At 45.6% G+C, this 24,255-nt stretch overlaps 1 protein-coding gene and 1 non-coding gene across 2 annotated transcripts in view; both read right to left on the reverse strand.

The window, feature by feature from the left end:
* The window catches only part of LAMB4 (laminin subunit beta 4), a 90,996-nt gene that overhangs the window by 22,315 nt on the left and 44,426 nt on the right, over positions 1–24,255 (reverse strand). Inside the window, exons 17-25 of the mRNA XM_046020878.1 lie at positions 17,757–17,934; positions 16,525–16,668; positions 14,909–15,140; positions 14,108–14,265; positions 12,425–12,649; positions 11,597–11,817; positions 7,016–7,112; positions 3,838–4,213; positions 500–660 (exon numbers count right to left, since the gene is read on the reverse strand). Of these exons, the coding sequence (XP_045876834.1) occupies positions 500–660; positions 3,838–4,213; positions 7,016–7,112; positions 11,597–11,817; positions 12,425–12,649; positions 14,108–14,265; positions 14,909–15,140; positions 16,525–16,668; positions 17,757–17,934 (1,792 nt within the window). The remainder of the gene's footprint in view (positions 1–499; positions 661–3,837; positions 4,214–7,015; positions 7,113–11,596; positions 11,818–12,424; positions 12,650–14,107; positions 14,266–14,908; positions 15,141–16,524; positions 16,669–17,756; positions 17,935–24,255) is intronic.
* On the reverse strand, positions 16,192–16,293 carry LOC123952401. The gene has a single exon (XR_006820646.1). It is a non-coding gene; the product is annotated as a U6 spliceosomal RNA (small nuclear RNA).

Genomic DNA, 24,255 nt, shown 5'->3' on the forward strand with positions numbered 1-24,255 from the left:
GGGTCCAAATCTTTCAGGCCGTGAACCATTTTGAAGGGGCAACCGGGCAGCAATGCTTGAATGTCCTTTCTCTGAGTGTCACTGCTTGTTCCTTTGACTCGGAGGGAAGAGCCAAGGCAGGGAGCTTTCTGGGCCTCATTGCCGTGCTCGGAGGGACAAGCTGGTTTTGGAACATCCAACTCTCAGTCCGAAGCCCGTTACACGAGACCCCGTGCATACTGTGGCATGAGGAGGGAACTCGGGGGGGTCAGTATTGGCTTCTTAGCAGACACGGTTAGCTGTACTCATTATTTTCAACACATGCTACCCAAGCTCTGTCCTGTTGAAAAAGTTGAAATATTCGTGTCCAAATAATACCTTCAATGGTGTGTTTTCAGGTCCTAAAGTGCTCAGGCTCTGTGGCAATGAGCACCAGGCAACTTGCTAACGGCACGCACGACGGATGGCAGCGAGCAAGCTGTGTCCATCCGTGGGGCCGTCCAGGCGCGTCTTCTCTTACCCGTGATGCTTGCGTTGCGGGCATGGGAGCGCAAACCGATTTCTCGCCGAAGTTCTTCAAGCAAAATGTCTGCTTCATTCCTCCTTCTCCCTATCCTTCCTTTCAGATCTGGAAACTCACGCACAGCTTTCATTTGCACACTTAGCTGCTTGATTTGTTCCCTGGAGGGTTAATGACAGTGAATGTTAGCGAAGTTTGTATTCCTGTTGACAGACCAGTGAAAAAAACACCTCAACACTGCCCTCATGATCAGACAACCTCATAATTAGAACCGATCTTTCTTCCCCGATGTTGCTTGACAGTTTGTCGTTCTGTTCATGGTTCCTCTCTTTCTTGTCAGTGCAGCTTCCGGGAATATTTTAGCACTCACTTAAAACACAATCCACAGGGGCACCTGGGTGGCTCAGTGGGTTAAAGTCTCTGCCTTCGGTTCAGGTCATGATCCCAGGGTCCTGGGATCGAGCCCCGCATCGGGCTCTCTGCTCAGCGGGGAGCCTGCTTCCTCCTCTCTCTCTGCCTGCCTCTCTGCCTACTTGTGATCTCTGTCTATCAAATAAATAAATAAATAAAATCTTTAAAAAAAACACACAATCCACATACAAGGTCTAGTGGGAGAAAGGCTTTGAATCTTTCCATTTCAACTATTTAGACTTCGTCTGTCTCCCTTTGCTTTGGGTTTGCAGAAACACGCATTCAGACACGGTTCATTTAAATCCACGAGATCCGACCTATATTCAGCTTTCAACACGGGAGTCCTCACCCAGCCTAAGGAAGGAAGCAGTTCTTTATCGAGAGTAAATCTGCTCAGGGCAAGGATCCTTCTAGTGCCACTGCTGTACAGGGTCCTTGTCATTCCCATGAGTGACGAGGAGGTTTCCTTGTTGGTGACAGTACCCAGGCCTAGGCTATGTTCCCTCGCCTCATCTTCTCCATGGTGCTAGCTCTGTCCTGTTTCAGTGTGCTGGGCTCAGTACCCACAGGGTTTTTTGTTTTTGTTTTTGTTTTTTTTAAAAGATTTTATTTATTTATTTGACAGACAGAGATCACAAGTAGGCCAGAGAGGCAGGCAGAGAGAGTGGGAAGCAGGCTCCCTGCCGAGCAGAGAGCCCGATGCGAGCAGGACCCTGGGATCATGACCCGAGCCAAAGGCAGAGGCTTTAACCCACTGAGCCACCCAGGGAATAATTAGTAATGTCCCTCATGCTAAGGAAATTCGGTGCAAATTGTGATGAGTACAGTTGAGGAAAATGACAATATGAATCTATGGGGCTAATTTATCTTGGCAGAAATGCAAAGCATTAACTAATGCTTCCTAGCATTTTCTGCCCTAACTCTCCCTTCCTATCTACAGACTTTTCCTTCCGGTGCCAACTGTCAGGACCGTAATTCATCACGTTAATAATAACAATAACAATGATAGCAATTACTGTTATTACAATTGTGACTCTTGAAGCCCAGCAACGTGCCAGGCACATGCTCAGTAGTGCGTCTAATTCTCCCAAGAAATCTGTGAATTAGAGAGTTGATCCCCCTTTTGGATGAAGAAACAGAAGCCTGGAGAAGTTAAATAACTTGCCCAAGGCCATACAGCAATACGTGGATTTCAGTCATGGGATCTGTACTCTTGACATCCTGGCTTCCCTGGCCTCCGCCTCCCTTTTCGTTGGTAATTTTCTCAGCAAGCATTTGTTATATAACTGAAGGGAGCCCGGAGAAGGTAACCTCTGCCCTCAGGGGCCCCTCGGAGAGGCGACTGCCCAGGAAGCACAGGGAGGTGGGAAGATGGCGAAGGAAACACGTGTCTTTTTCTGTGGAGGTCATGGAAGGCTTCAGGGAGGAGGCGGTGTTTTGGTGGTTGCTGAGAAGGAAGAGGAGCTCAGCAGGTGAACTGGGAAGGGACAAACGTGCTGGTGTCTGGCAGAAGAGGCCTGGCCCTGGGACCCCTGCTCCTCTTGCTGTCTTTCTGCTCTCCTGCGGTCTCTTTGTTTAGAATGCCCACTGTCAACTGGCTCATTCTGCCTTTCTGACAGGACCACTTTGTTCTAGTCTAGAACTACAAGCCTGTGGTCCATGGGCCAAAGCTCATTCTCAGACACATTTATTTGGCCTATTTGGTGCTTTCTAAGCGCACTGTTGGATTAGCTGCTGTATTTTAAAGTGGGGGCCTTTGCATAAAAATCTGGAGGTCTGACATCTCTTGAAAAGTGGGAAGATCTGGGGACCCAGGGCCCAAATCCTGCAGGGCAACAGTCTTTACGAGGCTGCAGACGTGCTCGCTTTCAGGGCCAGCCTGGCCTGGCCCTTCCTCTGAACTACGTCCGTGGACTCTTACCTTCTTTCTTGTGTAACTTTTAAGCTGTTACCATGCACCTAGGACTTCCTGCCTGATGAAAATGAATGGCCTTATATTGACACCGGTATTTTGTATAACACAAGACTCTGCATCTTCAATTATTCTTTAATCCGGGACCTTTGATAGCGGGGAGGGGTGGGAGGAAGGGGATATTCTGCTACATAATCGGTCTTTCTGATTTCTTAGTAGACTACGTGCTCACAGAAGGATGGAGAACTGTATCCCGTGCATCCTGGTTTTTGCCCAGAGCAGTTGGTAAATTTTTTCTGTAAAGGGTCAGATAGTAAATATTTTAGACGTGGCGGGGGTGGGGGGCATAGTCTCTGTCACAACAGCTCCACCTGCCCTTGTCCCAGGAAAGCAGCCACAGAGGACAGGGACATAAGTGAGCATGGCTGTGTACCAGCGAAACCTCATTTACAAAAGTGGGTGGCCTGTGGGACTTTTGCCTGTGGTTTCCTGAGCCCTGGCCCAGACCAACCAACATAATTTCCAGAAATGTTTGATGTGTGTTATATAAATATACATAGCATATAATAAAAATGACTGCATTTTGAGGAACTTCTCACACTTGCTCTACGACTTCACATTAATGTATGGGCTTTCCAAACAACCAAAGAATTTGGGAAGATTTAGCAAATTTCCCCCTGGGTGCCTGGTTGGAAAAAAAAAATCTGTATTATAAAGGACCCTTTTTCCAATTTTGTGTCTTTCAGCTCTGCTGGGTTTGGCCTTTCCAAAATCAAGCTCTTAATGATGGATTGCCTTTTTGTTCTAATCGATGGCATATGGAAAGATCCCATGTAATCCTAAGTAGGTAAGAAAGAGACAGACCATCACAACGACCAGCCTGGACACTGACTGAAAAATTATTTCTCTAACGTCCACATAGGTACATTTTGAAACTGCAGTCCGCTTTTTAAAGCTCCACGGGAGTCGAGGCAAATCAGGAACTTGCTATCTATGGCTTGAGCACAAATCTTACCGAACAGAGTCCTGATAATCCTTGACGGTTGAGAATTCCCCCGATGAGAAAACAGGATGTTTCAGAATCCTTTCTATTTCAGACATGTTCTCTCTGAGGCCTTTGAAGTCGGCCTCGCAGACCCGCATGGGCTCTCTTTTATCTCGCATGTTAGCGGCCAGCCTCATTAACCCTTGCACCGCTTTGGAGAGGGCAGAAACGGTGTGGTCCCAGGGATCAAAGCAGCCGTGACACCGCAGACAGGCAGGGAATTCCTGGCCGTGACCCCGGGCGCAGCGATCGCATCGCGGGCCGCTAACTCCCTCCCGGCAGCGGCACGTGCCCGTGTCCCGGTCACAGGTGGGCTTCTGGGCACCTTCCCTGCTGCAGTCACATGCTAAATCGAAGACAGAGGGAGCAGAGAATGTCAGTCACTTGGCCTTTTGCTTCTGGCTCAAGAATAAAGCCACTCCTCTCCCCAGAAAGTATCCCCGATGCCCATTTTTAAGATGAACATTTAAAAACCGGTATAATTACAGAGACCTGGCCAATGGCCATTACATACAGCACTCCTCTTTTCGTTCCACTAACACACCAGTTCATGGATTCCGGATGGAGATACCAGGTGTTGTCTTTACTGTGTGAGTGTTCTTGTGTGGGCTCCTTTGCCTGTTCGATGAGTAACCTGGACCCAGCGGCGGACGTCACACCAGCATCTGGGGCCACTCCCCCTATGGGTGACTCAGGCGTGTTGGAGACCCCTTAGGAATTCTCGTGACCACACTCTGTCTCAGGAAAACCCAGCCTGGGGGTGCTGACCCATGCCGTTTTCCATTATGTAAGGAGAATCAGTCCAGCTTCCAAAAAAAGGGGGGAAATCACTCCGTCATGTTTACCCAGAGGAGTTGAAAACTTATGTCTATGCAAAACCCCGCAGACAGATGTTTATGGCAGCTGTATTTATCATTGCCCAAACTTGGAAACAGCCAAGATGTCCTGCAGTGGGTGAATCGGTAAAGAAACTCTGGTACAGGGGCGCCTGGGTGGCTCAGTGGGTTAAAGCCTGTGCCTTCGGCTCGTGATCCTGGGGTCCTGGGATCGAGCCCCGCACCGGGCTCTCTGCTCTGCAGGGAGCCTGCTTCCTCCTCTCTCTCTGCCTGCTTCTCTGCCTAGTTGTGATTTCTCTCTGTCAAATAAATATTAAAAAAAAAAAAAGAAAGAAACTGTGGTACAAGGGATATTTTTCAAGGCTAAGAAAAAATGAGCTATCAAACCATGAGAAGACACAGAGGGACCTTAAATGCCTGCCACCCAGTGAACTAAATCCATCTGAAAAGGCGATGTACTGTAGGAGTCCAACTACCGGACATTATGGAAAGGCAAAACCATGGAGACAATAAAAAGATGAGTGGCTGGCATGGGCTGTGGGAGAGGGGTGGTGAAAGAGGAACAGGTGGGGCACAGAGGATTTTTAGGGCAGTGAAAATATTTCATATGATGCCATCATAGTAGGTATGTGTCCTTACACATTTGTCTAAACCCACAGAATGGAAACTACCAGGAGTGAACCATAACGTGAGCTGTGGACGTGGCAGTTATGGTGTGTGTCAACGTGGGTTCATCAGTTGTAACATGGGGGTGTTGGTAATCGGGCTGGCCATGCATGTGTAGGGGGCGGGGATATATGGGAAATCTCTGTACCTTCCTCTCAATTTTGTTGTAAATCTAAAAAAAAAAACAATAGATGCTACATGTAATTCAGTTGAGTAGCTTTTTGATTAAGGCTGAGGACGGAGAATGGATAGAGCTATAGAAGTTACAGCAATTTCCAGAAGGTCAGGACATCATTAACCTGTGTCACTAGACTAACTGCAAGGAACGAGTGATTTAAAAATGCATTTTACAGCTTGAGTAAAAAATCCCGATTACAAATAAAAACTGACTAACACACTAGGCCCCTCAACTAGATCCCATCTGTCCAGCACATTCACTTTGGCTCAGAGGCCTCAGCACTATGTCAAGTCATCAGCTTATTAACAGCTCTTTTCCAGGAGTGCTAGAAGGGTCAATGGCCCAAGCTGATCATTTGCAAAGTTTTCTCTACCAAAGCTGAAAGCATTTCAGAACATGAGATTATTGAAATATTAGGAGGGCACAGACGAAAGATGCTCAGACAGATTTTCCAGGAGCCAAATTCTTCCCTGGTTTTTAACGTCTCCATTCCAGTTAGAAAACTAAGTGGGACTGGGGGAAACCCGGGGGATACGGATTTGAATGGGGCAAGGAAACGAAGGCCATTTATCTTAGTTCCAAAAGCACATTTAGAAAGGAATAGAGAGGAGGAAAAGTTACCATGTGTGGCTGTGTAGAGGTGATGGCGATAAGCCCACCACACTGGGTATTTCTTTGGATTGACCTCTTTTGGCAGCAGAATGCAGAGATTCACAAATCAACTAACCCAGCTTCTCAATCTGCTGTCCAATATGGTAGCTACTTAGCACCCAGGGCCGCTGAAACGTAAATGAATTGAACACACGGTTCTTTTCTTCGTCCGCACTAGCCACATCACAAGTGCTCATCAGCTCCCAGGCCCGTGACCCCCTGCATCCCAGTGGTGCCAACTGGACAATTTCCGTTGCTGCAGAAAGTTCTGTCGGACGGTGCTGCGCTAAGTCCAACAATCAGTGCTAAGACATGGGGCGAAAGGCACTAGAACATGAACTCCATGAGAATAGGGGCCTTGCCTTCTCTGCTCGCGACCTAGAGTACCCAGGAGGCATTTTGTGAGTATCTTAAAATAAATGAAACAGGGAATATCTGAAAGAGCCAGAATTACGAGATCCAAGTTGGGGAAACATTCCCTCTTCTGGCTTCCCATGAACCATCTCCTGACCTGCACCTCCCTCTAGAAGCTGTTTATGTCAACATGCTTCCAAATAGCCACAAGTCATGATCTCAGACGTCTGCTGCATTTTACGGACTTTGAGGAATTGCAATCCAGGCTTCAACACATGTAATGTAGCCAAAGGCTTGACACAAATCTTTTTATAAGGCCATAAAAAATATTGTTTTCAAAGCAACGATTGCACATTGTGAATTTTCTATCAAATAAAGGAATTTAAAATTCAGCTGGCTCATAGCATGCCTGTGGTCAGACGAGGCGGATGGTCCTTGTGTTTTTAGAATTAGTAATACTTACGAATGCATCGCCCCAGTGGATCACGGTAATAATCTTCCTTGCACTCGCTGCAGAGTTTCCCCTCATGGCCTAATTTACACGGACACTGGCCTGTAAGCTGGAAGAACAGTCATGGGTGAGGAATTACCAAGCTTTATGATCTAAAACAAATAACGCATCTTAATATGAAATCCTTTTCCCTCCAGTGGTTTAGAACATACAGCTGTGCAAAGGCAGAGGAAGGATGATTCCCACGGTCAGCAACTACCCTCGGCAAGACCACGGCTCAGGAGCTGATGTGTTTTGGCTTTGGGCCCCTGAATATACCGCCTGCTTCCAGCTGTCTGAGGCCAGGTGGCCCCAAGCCGGGAAATATACACAGATGTAAATGAAAACAAAACACATCACGGGAAATGGGCCACATTCTTTTCCTCTACAGTTATGGGAGTTCGTGCATGAGGAACAGAGAAGCTGAAGGCCTGGATGAGCATTCATCAACTGATTTGGCAAATAATGTTTCCATTATGGAATGTACAATGGAGTTTCTCCCAATTGGGCTAGTGTTTTGCTCAACAAAGCAATATTTTTTTGCAATTGAAGCTTAATCATTTAATGACGGTTATTTGACTGTGTTTTGGGGGAGAGGGCTAATCTTTTGTATACCCTCTCAACGGGATCCTTGACCAGCCTTTCTGAAAACGGGGGGGGGGGGGGGGCGGTCAGAAAATTTACAGGAGAAAAATACAGAAGCAAATCACTATTGTCACAATACTTGGTTATACTTGACCAAATCTGTTTAAAGGACAGCTCCATCGGTAGTCTGACTTATAAAATGACCAGATCTACACAGCTTCCGCCTTTCTTTGGCGTTCCCATTAGCTTCTGCTCAAATATAAGGAGTTGTGGTAAGCAGGCTGTCCCTGAGACCTGGCAGACTTCTGGTTGTCCTTAACTGTTGAGCAATCTTTCCTCCCATGGGTGGAGAGTCTGCTCTTTTGGAACTTGTTGCCATTGTTCTGAGTCCTGTTGCACAAAAAGGGCAGCCTCCCCCTTCCCTGGGACAGTCCCTCTCCCAACTGGAGATGACCATTCTCAATTTGCATTTGCTTCTTTTCTTTGGGCTGATCACCCCTAATTCCTTCAAGCCTTCACCCCAGAATAGCACGGGTTCTATGCACTCTCCTTATCGGCTTCCTTTGGACACATACTAGTTAATAGAATGTTAAGGTAGGATGCAGAATTAACAGTGATGTTCCTATGGCTGTCCGACCAATACAGAGGACTGTGGGACAGTGACTGGCCTGACCCCAAGTGTGGCATTCGCACTAGTACAGCTGGAACGGACACTGTGTCTTTGGCAGCCTGTTCACCACTGTTGGCTCACAGAAGCGAAAATCCTCAGATGTTTTTCACACGAGCTGGTGCCAGGTTCTCACTCCTACTCTGCATTGATGCAATGGATTTTAAAAACCCAACTGCAAAACTTTTACTTTTATCCTGGTACCATTTCACATTCTTCTTTCCAGCCAACAGGACGGGCTGTGAGGATATCTTGTCTCGTGTTCTGTCTTTATCCCAGGAGCTTACAACTTTGCCATATCTGCAAATTTGATAATATTTGGGAGGCATGTTTCCCCACCTCAATCTCAACTGTTGATGAAAATACTGGATTGCACATTTGGTTCTCGTTCTGTAATAATGCACCAAGGATGACCTCCTGCCTGACATGGAGACATTTACCAGTGGTTGTTTAAACAGCTGGGAATCTAAATATCCACCTGTCTCTTGTATACTCCAGTGAAAATGTTTCCTAATTTTGAAGAGCAGTCTTCCCCAAGGAATCCCCAATGGACTAGACAACCCCAAATACCCTTGTCATCAGGGGGCCTTCTGGTTAAACCAATGCCGTCTGACTGTTAGCTTCATAGCCTTCCCTTAGCCTCCATGACTGGACTGTGGTCTTGTTGAGTCCTGCGACAAATATGCTTCCTAAAAGGTCCATGGGCCACCTGGGTGACTCAGTTGGGTAAGCATCCAACTCTTGATCTCAGCTCAGCTCAGGTCTTGATCTCAGGGTTGTGAATTCAAGCCCTATGTTTGGCTTCATACTGAGTGTGGAACCTACTTTAAAAAAGGAGAAGCAGCCAAAAGGTCTAAGAAGCGTGCCCGATGTGGTGTCATGAACATTGGGAGTTCCTCTTGAATTAGGAAGCCAAGCAGTCACGTGGAGATCAATCATTTTGTTTCACGGTCAGTGGCAGCAGGTATGAGGAGTGCAGGGGGAATATGAGACAGCTCTGGTCATCCAGTGCTCAGATACCAACCTCCAGTAAAAGGAACCAGGTCTCCTTAGAGAAATGGCTAATTCAGGGCACCTGGGTGGCTCAGTTATTTAAGTGTCGGACTCTGGATTTCGGCTAAGGTCATGATCACAGGGTCATGGGATCAAGGCCTGCATCAGGGCTCCGTGCTGGGCATGGAGCTGCTTAAGATTCTCTCTCTTCCTCTCCCTCTGCCCTTCCTCCCACTTCTCTCTCTCAAAAAAGGAGGAGGAGGAGGAGAAAGAGAAGGAAAGAAATGACTTTTCCTAGGATAGTGGCAAGAAATATACCAGATGAGCTTAGAGTATCTTGTCATGCAGAAAGTGCTTAAAAAAAAACCCAAAGCCTAATAATACTGAGGTATGTCAAAGGGACATAGAAACCCACTGAAATCACTTCCAATGACCAAAGCTGGAATAACATGAACAGCAAAATAAAGTCGTATCGAATTGTAACTTGAAGTACAGTATGAATACCCATGGCTCCATGTAGATATTAAAAAATGATTAATAAATGAAGACCTGGGGGACAACAGATAAATCTCAGTGCAGAATTCCCGATAATTTATGGAGCTACTCTGCCCTCAAGGAAGGAGTGTGAAACTCCCCGCTCCTCACGTGTAGATTGTGCATGGTGACTTTCTTCCAAGGAGCACAGTATGGAAAGGAGGAAAGAAAGTAACTTTACAGAACAGAACCATGACAAACACTACCTCAGCCCGGTGACTGGGGTTCGTGTCAACAGTGCTAAGCCATGTAGATGGTGTGTAGCCTTAAGAGGATGTTATGAGAACAGCACTTTCCTTCTTCCTCAAAACCATAATCCAAGTCCCATCAGGAGAAAACATCAGATAAATCTGAATAGAGGGACATTTTCCAAAATCTTCCTCAAAATTGCTAAGGTCGTCAAAAATGAAGAAAGCCTGAGAAATGCTACAATGAAGAAGAACCTGAAGAGATAAGATGACTAAAGGCAATGGGGTGTCCTGGATGGGGTTTGGGAACAGAAAAATGACAACAGGTGACCAACTAAGGAAATCTGAGTAAATTATGGACACTAGTTAATGATACTATGTCAATGTTGGTTCATTAATTGTGACAAATCACTATACTAATGTAAGGTGTTAAAAGCAGAGGAAGGTGGGTGTGGGGTCCATCTTCTCTGTCCTATCTTCACAACTTTTCTGGAGATCTATCCTAAAATAAAACATTTATTAGGAAAAAAAGGGCATGGTGAGGTAGGGGTGTGTGTGTGTGTGTGTGTGTGTGTGTGTGTGTGTGTGTGTGTGTGTGTTGGAGCAGAAGGGCTGGAGAGAAAGAAGATGAAAGAGAAAGGAAAACATGTTCTATATATGAGAACTACCTTCAAAAGTTGACTTGCCTAAGATTTGACCTTTGCATCAGCTGAACAGTGGAACTGAAATTGGAGATGAGCCACGCTTCTCATTATTTTTAGTAGTTGGGAAAAGTCCAGCTTCTTAAATTAGCATTTTGATTCCAATTAAACCCTGGTCCCTGCAGTGTGGACAGACTCTAAAATTTCTTCTCATTGTTTTACCCTTCCCTCCAATCTCTATTAATGTGGCAAGTGTTTCAAAGAATGTATTTATTAAGCCAAAGACCCAGATCATGCCATGAATACTTTTTTTTCCATATGGATGTTATATTTGTTTCAAAAATTCTATGCCCATTATTTTACTGACTAAAAATCACATGTGCGGTTAGGCAGCATTAATGGTACGTTACAGAACACAGATTTGCTCCTAGTACACTACCGTGCATTCCTTCGAAATAACTGAGGCTGGTCTGGTAAGAAAAGAGGACATCTTATTTTCCCCATACGTAAAGCGACTGGTGAGCTTTAGGGAATGACAGTTAAATTTCTGAAAATGGAACTGTGGGTTCTGCAGGCATGCATTGATTTTCATTCTGATCATCAATTCTGATTAATAACCAATTTCTTGTAGCTTCCCTATGATCATACACACAGGATAGGGAAAGAGAAGCTGTCTGTGTTTTGCTGTGCATGAATTCTGACTTCCCCAGTCACAGAGAGGCTGGGAGAAAACCAAAAGAAGCCAAACTTGACCTTGAGACCCTCATTCTCTTTTTCAGTGCTTTTCATTCCTTATAAATGCAGACTCTATCCCCCTATGAGGCCAATCCTGTCCAAAACCACTACTTAACAAGAGTACATAAAGAAGACATTATTTGCAAATTTGGAAACCATGTCTCCCCCTCCCTTCCCACTCTAGAGCCCTGGAAAGTTCAAAGCATCTTGCCTGGTCACAGTGGCCGCCGTGAGAGGTCTCGGGATCACAGTTGCATGGCTGGCATCCTCTGCCGGGGACGAGATTCCAGTATCCATCGGCGCAACGGTCACAGGCCCGGCCCGTGACATTGGGCAGACAAGGGCACGTGCCGGTGTCAGGGTCACAGAGGCAATCTTCCTGACCAGGGGGACACTCAGTGGGATTCACCCCAGAAGGATGGCAGGAGCACCCTGAGAAAACAGAGCCATTGCTGCGGGTAAACTCAGGGACAACACTGGCATTCAACAAACATACAGACATTGTACGTGTCGTTTCTCCGAAGGGCTCACGGAGGAGGCCACCTCACGATGTTTCTGGTCTACCAAAGAATCTTAGTAGGTTGAACCCATTCAGCACTTCTGCTCACCCCACATAGCGATTTCATGTGATTCTGCCGACTGTGTTCCAAGAGCTCACAATTAGGACTGAAAACCTCGCTTTTCTGCCCGCCATTCACTATCTGAGAACAGTTCACTACATTGACTTCAGTCAACTGAAATAGTTAATATCTTCTAAAAACTTTAGCCACCCCCTTTTTTTTTTAGATTATAGACTCAACCCCTGGCCCTCTTCTGCATCAGTGGTTCAGAAACTGCTACATTAAAGACACTGGATGAACTGGTCCCAGGGCCAATTCTGGGAAATTCCACTCAGTGGGTCGGAGGTACAGTGTAGGAATCGGTCTGTGAATATCCCAGCCCTGTCCCCAGGTGATCCCGGCATATGCATGGAGGACCTCGATCTGCTGCATGTTCCCAGCCCCCAATCCACCCTCCCTGGGGAGCCAGGCAGACTTACTCCGGCAGGTCTGATTGGCAGCCGATCCAAAGTGACCTGGTTTGCAGAACTGGCAGTGGGGCCCCTGCGTGTTGTGCAAACACTTCAGGCACTCCCCTGTCAGCCGGCTGCAGGACTCGGGGTCCGTCACGTCGGTGTTGTTGTTACAGGCACATGGCTGGCAACGCGCTCCCGAAATTCTGGGATTTCCGTAGAAACCCGCAGAGCATTCTCCACACTGCTTACCTGAAAAGAAGGGAGAGGAAATGGGAATGACATGAGAAGCGTGTGTGTGTCTCTGTGTGTGTGGGGGGTGGGGGGGTGTAGGGGAGCAGGGATGGAGATGGGTACAGAGAATAATTAGGTTCTTCAAGGGATAATGAGATGTCACACGTCGGGGACGTAGAAGGAAAAATGTTCTGAATTAAAACGTTCATTTTAATTTATTATCCAGTCAGAGAATACAATGATTATTCAGAACTAAAAAGTCCTTGGTGAGGAACACATTCTAGTCCTTATTTAAGAAACTAGAGTATTAGGCACAGGATCCTTGGATATTTCTATAACAGGGGTCACCCAAGCGTCTCAGGACCCAAAGCCCATCTCAGCTCGAGTTCTCTCTGCAGTAGCCCCACCTGGTTCTGGAGGTGAACCAGCAGCACCTGAGATGGGGTCTAGCAGTGTAGATGGTGACTGTGGTTTTTGTGATGTGTGCACACTGGAGGGTGTTTTTATCAAGCACTAGGTGGAGAAAACTTCCCTTCACTCCTTCACCTGCTACGTTTCCAACCACCAGGGAACTGTAGTCAGTTAGGTGCCCAAACTGTGGGTCTACCCCCCCCCCCAATTTGGTTCATTCTATTTAGGAATGCTCTCATCAGCCATCCTGGTCTCAGTTCTGAAACACTGACCAACCAAGCCAGAGTGGACACAGACAAGAAACTACATGCGAAGAGGTCAGAATGAAGTAGAGACACAGGTAGCAAAAAGAAACAAAAACCAAAAACCAAACCAAAACAAAAAAACTAGCCACATCATTTATTACCATGATGGTAACTATCACTGGAGAAAATAGCAGCACCATATTCCCAAACTATGATTAAATCAAGTAGGTTTCATGGTTTTTCCTTGTTTGCCCTATATATTTACACTCATGCTTAAACTCCTCCAAAGTTTTGGTAGAGGGACAGACACAAATACTGAATTGACTTATATGGTGTCTATATGAGGCCCAAATCAGTGCTTCAAGATCTGAAAAAAATACATTATTTTTGTGAAGTATCAGTCAAAATTGACTGGGATTACATAAAGTATTTGATTAAATTTTTTTATGTTTTAATTGCTTACATTATATGTTATATGAGACATATATATTACTTAATCACCCATGTATCTTACTTAACATGTGATGGCTTTATTTTAAATAAATCTATTTGATTTAAACTCATTTGGTCAGTTAGTGTTCCAGAAGGTTATTTAAAAATAATTATAGCATGGAGGAATGAGATTTTCACTGTTTGTTTCTGAATCCCTCAAATCCTTTGTTCGGTAAAGCAGCAAGATACCAGATTGTGTCTTCTTACCATTAACTTATATTCAGGACCACTCAGTTGTTCAGAGCAGATAGATTACGAACATGGGGTCAGTTTTTGGATAGCATTATGGGATGGAAGTAAAAAAGGCAACATGAGCTAGACTACATGCCTGCATAACCCTGAAGACAACTGCAGATCACATCTGAGCTCCAAGGATGCTGATAACAGGAACGGGCAAAATACTGGCTACTCGAGGGAACGTCTGGACATCGGCAAGGACGGCAGGACTGTCCTGAAGGAGGATTCCCATAGTAACCGTCGATGCATCTGGCAAGACAGTTGCTTTTTACCAAACGATCCTGGAGAAAGCTCACATTAGCCAGTGTGGATTTGTTATGCTCGAGGACAGTGCAACTCTCAAAACAGTATTTTAGAAGATGCTTTCTTGCTCCGTGAAGGGATTTTTTTGCTTTACATTAAAAGTCCCAAGGCGTACAGTCATTAAACTCAATATAGTAGCAGTGAATGTACATGTTATACTCTAGGGACATAAAAAACAAGGTGCCAGGCCAATAAATGCCTGGTTTTTTTTTTAATATTTTATTAATTTGACAGAGAGAAATCACAGCTAGGCAGAGAGAGAGGAGGAAGCAGGCTCCCCGCGGAGTAGAGAGCCCGATGCGGGGCTCGATCCCAGGACCCTGGGATCATGACCTGAGCTGAAGGCAGAGGCTTTAACCCACTGAGCCACCCAAGCGCCCCTAAATGCCTGTTTTTTAATTTAGCCAGACATGGTCTGGCTCATCACAAGATCTTGAAGGACACCGGGAATGATGCTCTACCTTCCCCCACTCCCTATAGCAATCGTTCTACACTTAAATATCGTTGAGTCTCTACCCAGTGGTCCTTCAGAGGGTGTTGTGACATCGGAACAAAAGAAACAAAATTAAAGTACGTGTGAATTCCCTACCTTTCACAGTTTCTTCCAGTTGTAAACCCCCCACAATTGAAGCATGAGCCTGTTTCGGGGTCACAAAGTTCCGCGAATCCATTACAAAGGCAAGGGCGGCAGCTGGGGAACCCGAAGTAGCCTTCCAGGCACCGGTCACAACGGTGGCCAGCCGCCTCCCCCTGGCAGGAGCACTGTCCCGTTATTTGGTCACATATAGGGCTCTTTGAGCCTTGCGGGTGACAATGACATGCTAGACAAAGAAAGAGGACATGTTGAGTGAGGGCAATGGTGTGCTGGGGGAATGAATGACAGTCCTGATTTTGTGAACTTGAACTCACTGTCACATCCCGATCAGGCATGTAAAGTGAGTCTGAGAGCCTGGCGTGCACCCAGCACCGGGTCAGTGTTTGTCGAACGATTCCCTGAAACCGTATGCTGTGAGCCGCTGGAGCTCTAAGCATTGTTTCTACACAAGACCTCAACAAAGAGCGCGTTCTTAATGACTCGAACTTCCATTCATCAACTCAAACTTCAAGATTCTAAAGAATATAAAAACCCTTCTCAAGGTGTTTGGATTTTTCCTTTTCCTAGGTGAGGTCATTGAGGCTCAGTCCTTTTCTAGTGAATTGTTTAACCCTTGGAGCCAGTCTTCCCCACACGAAGACAGGAGACGGAAGACATGCCTGCTCCTTTGTGCATCGTACGCCCTTCATTTTTTTTTTCTTTTCTTTGCCTTTTTTTTTTTAAAAAGAAAGGGAAACAGCAAAACAGCAGTGATCACGGACCTAAGCCCTATCTGCTGGGTAGACAATGACCAGCATGATATGCCATCTCTCTGAATCATACTAAAAAGATATGCTGTTCCTTTACCTGGAAGAACTAACCTATCTGGAGATGCCCACCAAGCTAGGCTTCTGCGGGAACAGTGTTCTCACTAATGGTTTACAGCATGAACAGAGAACTATACCTCTGAACACGGGAGCCATGAGACTGGATTGCCACCACATACGGACAAAGACCCATTCAAGCCCTTATTAACGGGTGGCTTCTAAAATCAGTTTCGCATTTTTTTTGCGACCCCGGCATCAGACAGGGTGATATCCAGGTGGCAGAGCTGTCCCCGTCCTTGACTCCTCAATCTCATTGTGCTTTCAACCTGGCCAGCCACGCGGCTTCTGTGTCAGATCGTAAAGCTGGGCTGGCACAGCCAACACCTTTCCCGGTGTTCGCACAACCTCCCTGGACTGCCGTCTCTTTGACACACACTGCACGCTCCCAGAAGCACAGGCTGTGTTTTTACCATCACTCGTGTTGCCTTCGCAGATTTGCGTGTCCTCCTTGCACAGGGGCTGTGCTGATCTGTCTCATTCCAGTGTTAGGATATGTGCCATCGAAGCGAGCACCATCATTCATGATTCCTAAAGGAGTTCTGTATCTGGTGGGTGCCCTCAGAAGGGATGAATGAAATATGATGGGAAAATTCTCCTGCACGTTTTATCTACACAGACAGCCTGAGTCATGGCATCAATTTCCCAGTCCCCTCCTTTTTGGGAGTCCCATACTGATTTTCCTGCCTTTGAAACTCCAAGGTTGTGACCATGCATGCCCTCCCCCATCCGTTCTTTGCTACGTACGGTGACAGCCATGATGTCCCAAGCCGTAGCTTCCTGGTGAGCACCTGTCACAGCAGCGCCCGGCCACGTGAGGCTTGCATGGGCACTGGCCCCCAAGTCGGCTGCAGCTGGGCCCCACTGAGCCCTGCGGGTGACACTTACAAGCTGTGGGGAGCCAAAGAGGACAGTAAGAGGTGAAGGAGCGACAGAGAAGCACCTGGTCCTGTTGGGAGCTTTAGTTCACTTCTCTTTCGTTTGGTTCTTCTCTCATCCTTGACCCCCTGACCCCTTCATCTGTGAACTGGGGAAAATATAGGACCTACCCCAGGGGATTATGAGGATTAAAGACAATAATGCCTGTGAAGTACCTAGAACTGTGTGGCAGGAAGTAAGTGCTCAATAAATATGGCTTAATATACATACCTTAATAAATGTTACTTAACAGGTTAGCGAAAGGCTTAAAAGAAATTGTTTAAATAATTAGCTGTTCTAATATAATAATTATTATTGATATTATTCCTTCAATTCCCGATGATCTATGTTGGTGCTGGACTGTTTCATGTCCCTTATTCTGTATCTTTCATGGGGTTGTGGGAACCCTGCATCGTAATGGGATAAGCATTTGCCCAGAACTCAGGAACCCCAGGCTCTCACTGGGGGGAGATTTTGTAAAACTCCATCCCCCAGGAACATATGACAAAGTTTGAAGAAATTGTTGAATGTCATAACTGGAGGGAAGGTGCCACTGGGCTTGGGTGGACAGATGGTAGGAATGACACTAAACTTCCTATTAAGCACAGAAAAACCCCCATGAAGACCCCTCCCCACAACAAAGCTTATCCAGCCCAAATTTCAGAAGTGCTAAGGGTGAGAAGCACTGCTCTGTGGCTTAGTGAAATGGACGAGTTACTGAATGTGTTTGGACTCCAAGAGTCTTGATCATTGAAAGTTTGAGGATGAAGGACATTGTTTACAGTTCATTCCAGCCCTAAAAGTCCAGGACCCCAAGTAAGTATTTTAGGACCAATGTTCCAGTATCCTAGCAGCCCAATGCTACTCCAAGGCTCCTTTTTTATACACTTACTGTACTGTGCATTGGGATTCCAACACACAGCAGACGTTGTTATATATCTAATCATTGGGAAATTGGCATTGACATTGATTGTTTGGAGGAGATGCTAAAATAAATTAAATCGATTCATTCACATTCTAAAAAGCTGTGTGTCAGTAGAGCCCATTGGGCCACCACTCACCTACTGCCCCGTTGTGCAGCCTGGCGGACATGCTGACCATCAGCCTTTCACACACATCAGGGAGCACCTGGGGTCCCGTCTTCGAGGCAATTTCAACACAGCTGTGTAGCTGATATTCATCTAAGTCTTTCTTGCTGCAGAAATTCTTCAGTGAGTTGATTTGGGGAATCAGACCAAGCTTTTGAAATAATACAAAAAGAAGACTGAGGTTCATAACTGTCTCCTGTTTAAGATTCTACTTGTATAAACAATTAGATCTATGAGAAAATGCTTACAACTGAAGATTTTAAGATTTTCATTGTGTTTAAGAAATCTTTAAATATTTATTTATTGACTTGGGACAAAGAAAACAAGACTTTTTTGGGGCGCCGGGGTGGCTCAGTGGGTTAAAGCCTCTGCCTTCGGCCCAGGTCATGATCCCAGGGTCCTGGGATCGAGCCCTGCATCGGGCTCTCTGCTCAGCAGGGAGCCTGCTTCCTCCTCTCTCTCTGCCTGCCTCTCTGCCTACTTGTGATTCTGTCAAATAAATAAAATATTTAAACAAAAAAAAAAAAAGAAAACAAGACTTTTTTTTAAAACTTCCTTATTATATTTTTAGCTTGCTCATAAATTTGTCTTAGATGTCAAAGACTTTTAACTAGGCTATTTGTGATAAATTCAGAAATTATGGCTTAGCGCATTCCATTGTATTATTGTGGAACTCTAATTCCACAAAACTCTCCTTTTAAATGTTTTGTCCTTTTCAATTACATATGAATAGTAGTGTCCTGCATCAAACTATCTACCTCTTGGAGAGTCACAGTAAAGCTCTGAGAAGTCCTACAAGAAAGATACTTTTAAACTCCATACTTCCAAGGTGCCTGGGTGGCTCAGTGGGTTAAGCCTCTGCCTTCGGCTTGGGTCATGATCTCAGGGTCCTGGGATCGAGCCCTGCATCAAGCTCTCTGCTCAGCAGGGAGCCTGCTTCCCTCTCTCCCTCTGCCTGCTACTCTGCCTACTTGTGATCTCTCTCTCTCTGTCAAATAAATAAAATTGTTAAAAACAAACAAACCACCTCAGTGCTTTATGCTTATTTAACTACTTGGTTCTATACTCAAGTAATACTAACATTCCACAAATTCAATATATCACAGATGCATTTTGTGAATTGTTGGCTTAGAGCATACAGCTATTAGAGGGACAAATGCATTGTTCTAGGCTCATTCTCAAAGAGGGATCATCTATAGTTTGATACCTACGTGAAGAAAAACCATACAGTTATATTTCTTGAGAAGATTTTACCCACGTTATAACCTATGACCACTTCAAATGTTTTTCAGAGGCATGGCTGATACAGTGGAGAACATGCTGGTATAAGAGAATCGATCACACCAAGTTGGTCACAACTGAAATGAAGATTTAATTCAGCAGGTCTAGTTAAAAGAGCGAACCAGGTGACCCAGATAGGTTTCCCCTGGCCTTCTTGTTTTGTCCATACTGAACCTCGTTCCCATAATCCTTTGCTTCAACCCCCTTTCAACCAACCCCGCTCCAGCACCCATCCACACCCCTGGGCCTTCTCCCTTTGCCCTTTGACACACCAGTGGTGGACTCTCAGCCCTAGATGCCCATTTCACAGTGTCTCCACTCTTCAAACCTCTATCCTCATTCTCTCTGCACTCCCGGACGGGCCACTCACTGCCTCTTCCTCTTCTGGCTTCACAGAGGAAAGGGAGCCTCCCACTTCCTGCCTCCCAGACTCCTGGCACTCAGGTACTACCCCCCACCCCCCACCGCCCCGTCCCTTCAGCACTCAGGAAGACGTGTCCCAGTGGAGGAGATGTCCACCACCATCCCCTCTGCCCTCAGGAAACTTTTCTGTGGATTATGCTCTCTTTCTTTAATCTCTTCCTTTCAACTGGCACTTAAATGTGCTGAAATCTCTCCCATCTGTAAAATCACCTCCTCGATCTCATACTTTCCTTCTGCCCCTGCCTCCGTCTCTGCCCTTTGACTCCTTGATAGCCAAATCTCTTGAAACATTTTTTCCTTGGAGCCTCCCTGCCTCTTCCCAAATTTACTCTTCACGCCAATGCCACACCTCTCCTTCCCCCCATCCCTCAGTGTTGGGTTTCTCAGGGTTCTCAGCCCCCTCCTTACCCCACCCCCCATTCTGGTGACCTTGATAATGGCGTGCCTTCGGTTACCGTCAATACAGATTGCTGATGTCTCAATCTAGGTGTCCTGCCCACAGCTCAATTGCGGGCGCCAGATCTGCTCAGACAAGCTTACTGGTCACCCCACAGCACTGCAAACCAATGCACCTGCCACCTGCTTTCCTTTCTGTGCGTGTTGGCAGGAAACCGTGCCAGCATCTTCCAAGCTACTCAGTGTAGAAGACTGAAGAAGGTCATCTTTGATACTGACTTTTTCATCATCAACACTGCCTACCCACCTCACCTCCTCGCCCCCACGTCAAATCAATCACGAGCCTGCTCCAAATAAACTCTTAAATATGTCTGTGTGCGTTTATCTCTCTTCGTCCCCGTCACTGCTCTAACAGACCATCTAGTTTACCATGATGGCAGCCCAACAGACGTCCCATCTTCCACTCTTGTTCCCCTCCCGCCACCAATTTTCTACCCCGTAGTCGCAGTGATTCCTTAAAAGGCAGTTTGTTCAGATAACCCCTCCTTCAAACCATCCGTGGCTTCTTTCTCTTGCCCCTCGCCCCCCAACCTCCTGGCTCAGTGGTTCTCAATATGGGAAGGGCCGTCCCCTAAGGGACATTTTGGAAATTCCAAGGGGTAGTTTTGGTTGTCACAGCCATCAGATGAGGCGTGTTACCGGCTTTTAGTGGGTGGGGATCAGAAATCCCAGACGTTTTGACACAAAGGAAAATCAGCCCTGTCTCCTACAGCTTTCAAATGCTCCACCGAACATCCATGAAGGAGAAATCTTTGCTTATAATTATGAGCTGAAAGCCTTAGTCTACGTATTACAAACATGTTTGCAACACACCAGCTTTCCTGGCTGTGTCACACTGAGTGACTCTACACCTATGAGCCTGTCCCCGTCTCATGTGTCTGTGATGTATTCCTGCCAGTGCACAAACATATTGAAGTGCCTAATGTTTCTCTATAAATTACTTTCCTTTTACATCTCTTTGTATTTGTGCATTACACTGACATGCTTTGGAAGGTATGTGAGCAGGTAGGCTATGATGCTTGTGAATTGCATTTCAAATCGGTAAAGGATATTGCAAAATATTTGCAATCGAAAGAGGTGGTTGGGTCAGGGGATGCTGAGGACCACTGCTCGAGGCATCCCCACCTTTTCTGTCCAGTGACCCGTCATGGCTTCTGGTAGCTGTCAGACCGAGTTGCCATTTCCTATGTCCCGGCATGTCCGGGAAGGTGCTTGTCTTTACCTGCACCTATCACAGTGTCTAATTCATAGTAGCTACTTCATAAATATTTGCTCCATAAAGAAGCATATATACCTGTCCAGTGTGGTCTCTTCAAGTTGATACTAAAATGACTGTTCTCCAAACACACACCAAGTGAAGAGAGATGCAGAAGGAAGCCGGACAGGCTAGGGTTGGGGATGAGGGGAGCCAACCAGGGGTACGTTATCTATAGTCACTGGTCTGAGGCAGTTTCGAGGAGGCCAGTCCTAGCACCAAGCAGATGGCTCAGATGATAAGAGTCCTTGTGAAGCTATAGAATTTGTAATGTCATGACTCACCTCTTCTAGAAACTTCTAAAGACTTTGTTTACCAAGTGGAGTCTATCCCATGGTTTAAAAGAATGGTGGTTTTATGTTCTAGAACGGCTAATATACTTTTGACTCTAAATACATTTTCATGGAAGCACACATCATGCAATCAGGAAGGAAATTTGTAGCTGTCTCACTCTGTTTGCCGAACAAAAGCCATCTCTGTAGAAGGAGCCTCGAGGGTTAACCAAAGCTTTCACTGGCGCTTCTTGGAAATGCATCCTAGTCTTAGATATCAGTGTTAATTTGGCTGCAGGAGAATGAACTTGGAAAGGGCCAGGGCTCAGGCAGCCAAGCATCTTCCCAGAGCAGCGAAATCAGTGGGGTGGAAATAACTGCTTTAGCCTGTAATCAGGAAACGTGCATTGGCTTTCTCCCACTGGGCATCCGGGGTCAGGGGCTCGAAGGGACACTGTAGGTGCCCTGCCCAGATCTTCCCATTTGCCAGCTGCTACGGCACTGGCTGTTCTTTGCTCCAGCTGTCCCTCTTTCCAGGGACTCAGCCAACTTTTCCAGAAGTGAATGCACTCACTGGGGGATGGGGGGTGGATGACTTGGGCACGCACAGGCCCGCCACTTTGCCTCTTGGGGCAACTGGCTCCTTGGTACAATTATGCTCCCAAGCTCCGTGTGGGATCAGCTACGCTTCAGTGCAATCACATCCTCGCTCTGTTCCCTCCCCTGTCCCCTGTGCCTCTTCTCCCACGAGCATCCCCTCAACAAATCAGGTGGACCCAAGTCCCTGTCTCAGTTTTGGCTTCTGGGGAATCTGACTGAATGGGGGATCTAGTTTCTCTTCTGAGGTTCTGACACTGCCAAGATCAGGCTGCTTTCCTAAATTTCATTCAGGTTTCACGGTTTTTGTAGCTATTTGTAAGCTTGAAAACTGATCAAATGAAGTATTTTTCAGGTAATTTCAAATTACCCATTTGTATTATGTATCTGTCAGATATCACTGCAATGATTTTATTTACACGTCCGTCTTCTGCATCAGGCTGAAAATTATTTGAGGAAGGGGACCACAGCTTACACCCCAGGAACCAGCACAATATCAGCCCACGCAGGCTCTGTGAATGGGTGGTGAATGGATAATTCGCAAAGATGCATGAAACACAGCATCAAGTCATAAACTTGGAAATTTACAAAATTAGAAATATTCAGGATATGGATTTAAGTTGAGGAGTATCTTGGCTCTTATAAATTTGAGTTTCAAGACTATCATTATAATAATAAAATCTCTTCATGACGTATGAATTCCTTCATTTTTCTCTTTCCTCTTCTTTTCTCTACTCTGCTTGGGTTCCCAACTTTTAGCTTTTTCCCCTAAATTAAATCTGTTGGATTTGATTTTCTTTGTAACTCATGTGTTGGTCTGTGAGTGCAGTTCTCTTCAAACTTTCTAGGTAAAGAATAGAACTTCCATGGGTAGGGAAATCATGGTAGGTTAAACTCTCATTCAAGAGTTTGTTTCTACTTTCTACTTCCTTTCTACCTTCACCTGGTAGAACCTTACCACAATATCAGATGGCCCTCCAGGAGCAGGATTTAGACCATCCTTGGCTAAGGTTACCAGATAAAAACATAAATCACCCAGGTGAAACTGAATTTCACAGAAGCAATGAATAATTTTTTAGTATGTCTCAGACAGTATTTGAGGGCAATATTTTGGACATATTTATACAATACTCAAATCTAACTTGGTGTCTTGTTTCTTCTCTCCCCCTTCCTCCCTTCCTCCTTTTTTCCTTCCCTCCTTCCTTCCCTGTTTTCTAAATCTTGCAATTCTATCTCTGGTAAAATAATCTTATAAATGGCGGGGGTTTTTTGTTTTCTATTTTAGATGTTACAATACCTGATTTCTAGAATACAATCCAGGATACATCTGCTTCAGACTGAGTTCTATAGTAGATGATGAAACAGCAAAGTTCCATGTTATAAATTTAAAATGTTCAGTGGTTAAAAATTAAACTTTGAACACACAATTCATGAAATACATACATACAACTACTTAAAGAGGGGACTGTCAAGCTTCCTATAAAATGCTAGACAGTAAATATTTTTGGCTTTGTGGGTCATAAGGCGTCTATGGCAAGTACTCAGCTCTATCTTCGTAGCTTGAAATCTGCTGTAGATAATATATGAACAACTTGCCAGGGGCGCCTGGGAGACTCCGTTGGTTAAGCGTCTGACTCTTGGATCCGGCTCAGGTCGTGATCTCAGAGTTGTGAGATGGAGCCTTGAGTCAGGTTCCGTGCTGGGCAGAGAGTCTGCTTGGATTCTCCCTCCCTCCCCTTCTCCCTCTGCCCACCCCCCAAATAAATAAATATGCAACTGGCCATAGCTGCATTCAAATAAAACTTTGTAGGGCAGTAATGTGGCAATTAATGGTATTGGAAGATCCTCACAAGTATTTTATTTTTTTAAAGATTTTATTTATTTATTTATTATTTATTTATTATTTATTTTGATAAAGAGAGAGAGAGAGAGGGAACAAAAGCAGGGGTGAGGGGCAGAGGGAGAGGGGGAAGCAGACTCCCTGCCAAGCAGGGGACCCAAGGCCAACTGGACCCCAAGACCCTGGGATCATGACCTGAGCTGAGGGCAGACACTTCACTGACTGAGTCTGTCAGGTGGCCCTCTCACAAATATTTTAAAATGCAGTTGTAAGAAATGATTCTGATTTTTACTCACAAAATTACTTTTAAAGAAGCTCACACTATTCTATGCGATTCTGCTGAAGGTG

Source organism: Meles meles, chromosome 10, assembly GCF_922984935.1.
Source record: "Meles meles chromosome 10, mMelMel3.1 paternal haplotype, whole genome shotgun sequence".
Taxonomy (NCBI): domain Eukaryota; kingdom Metazoa; phylum Chordata; class Mammalia; order Carnivora; family Mustelidae; genus Meles; species Meles meles.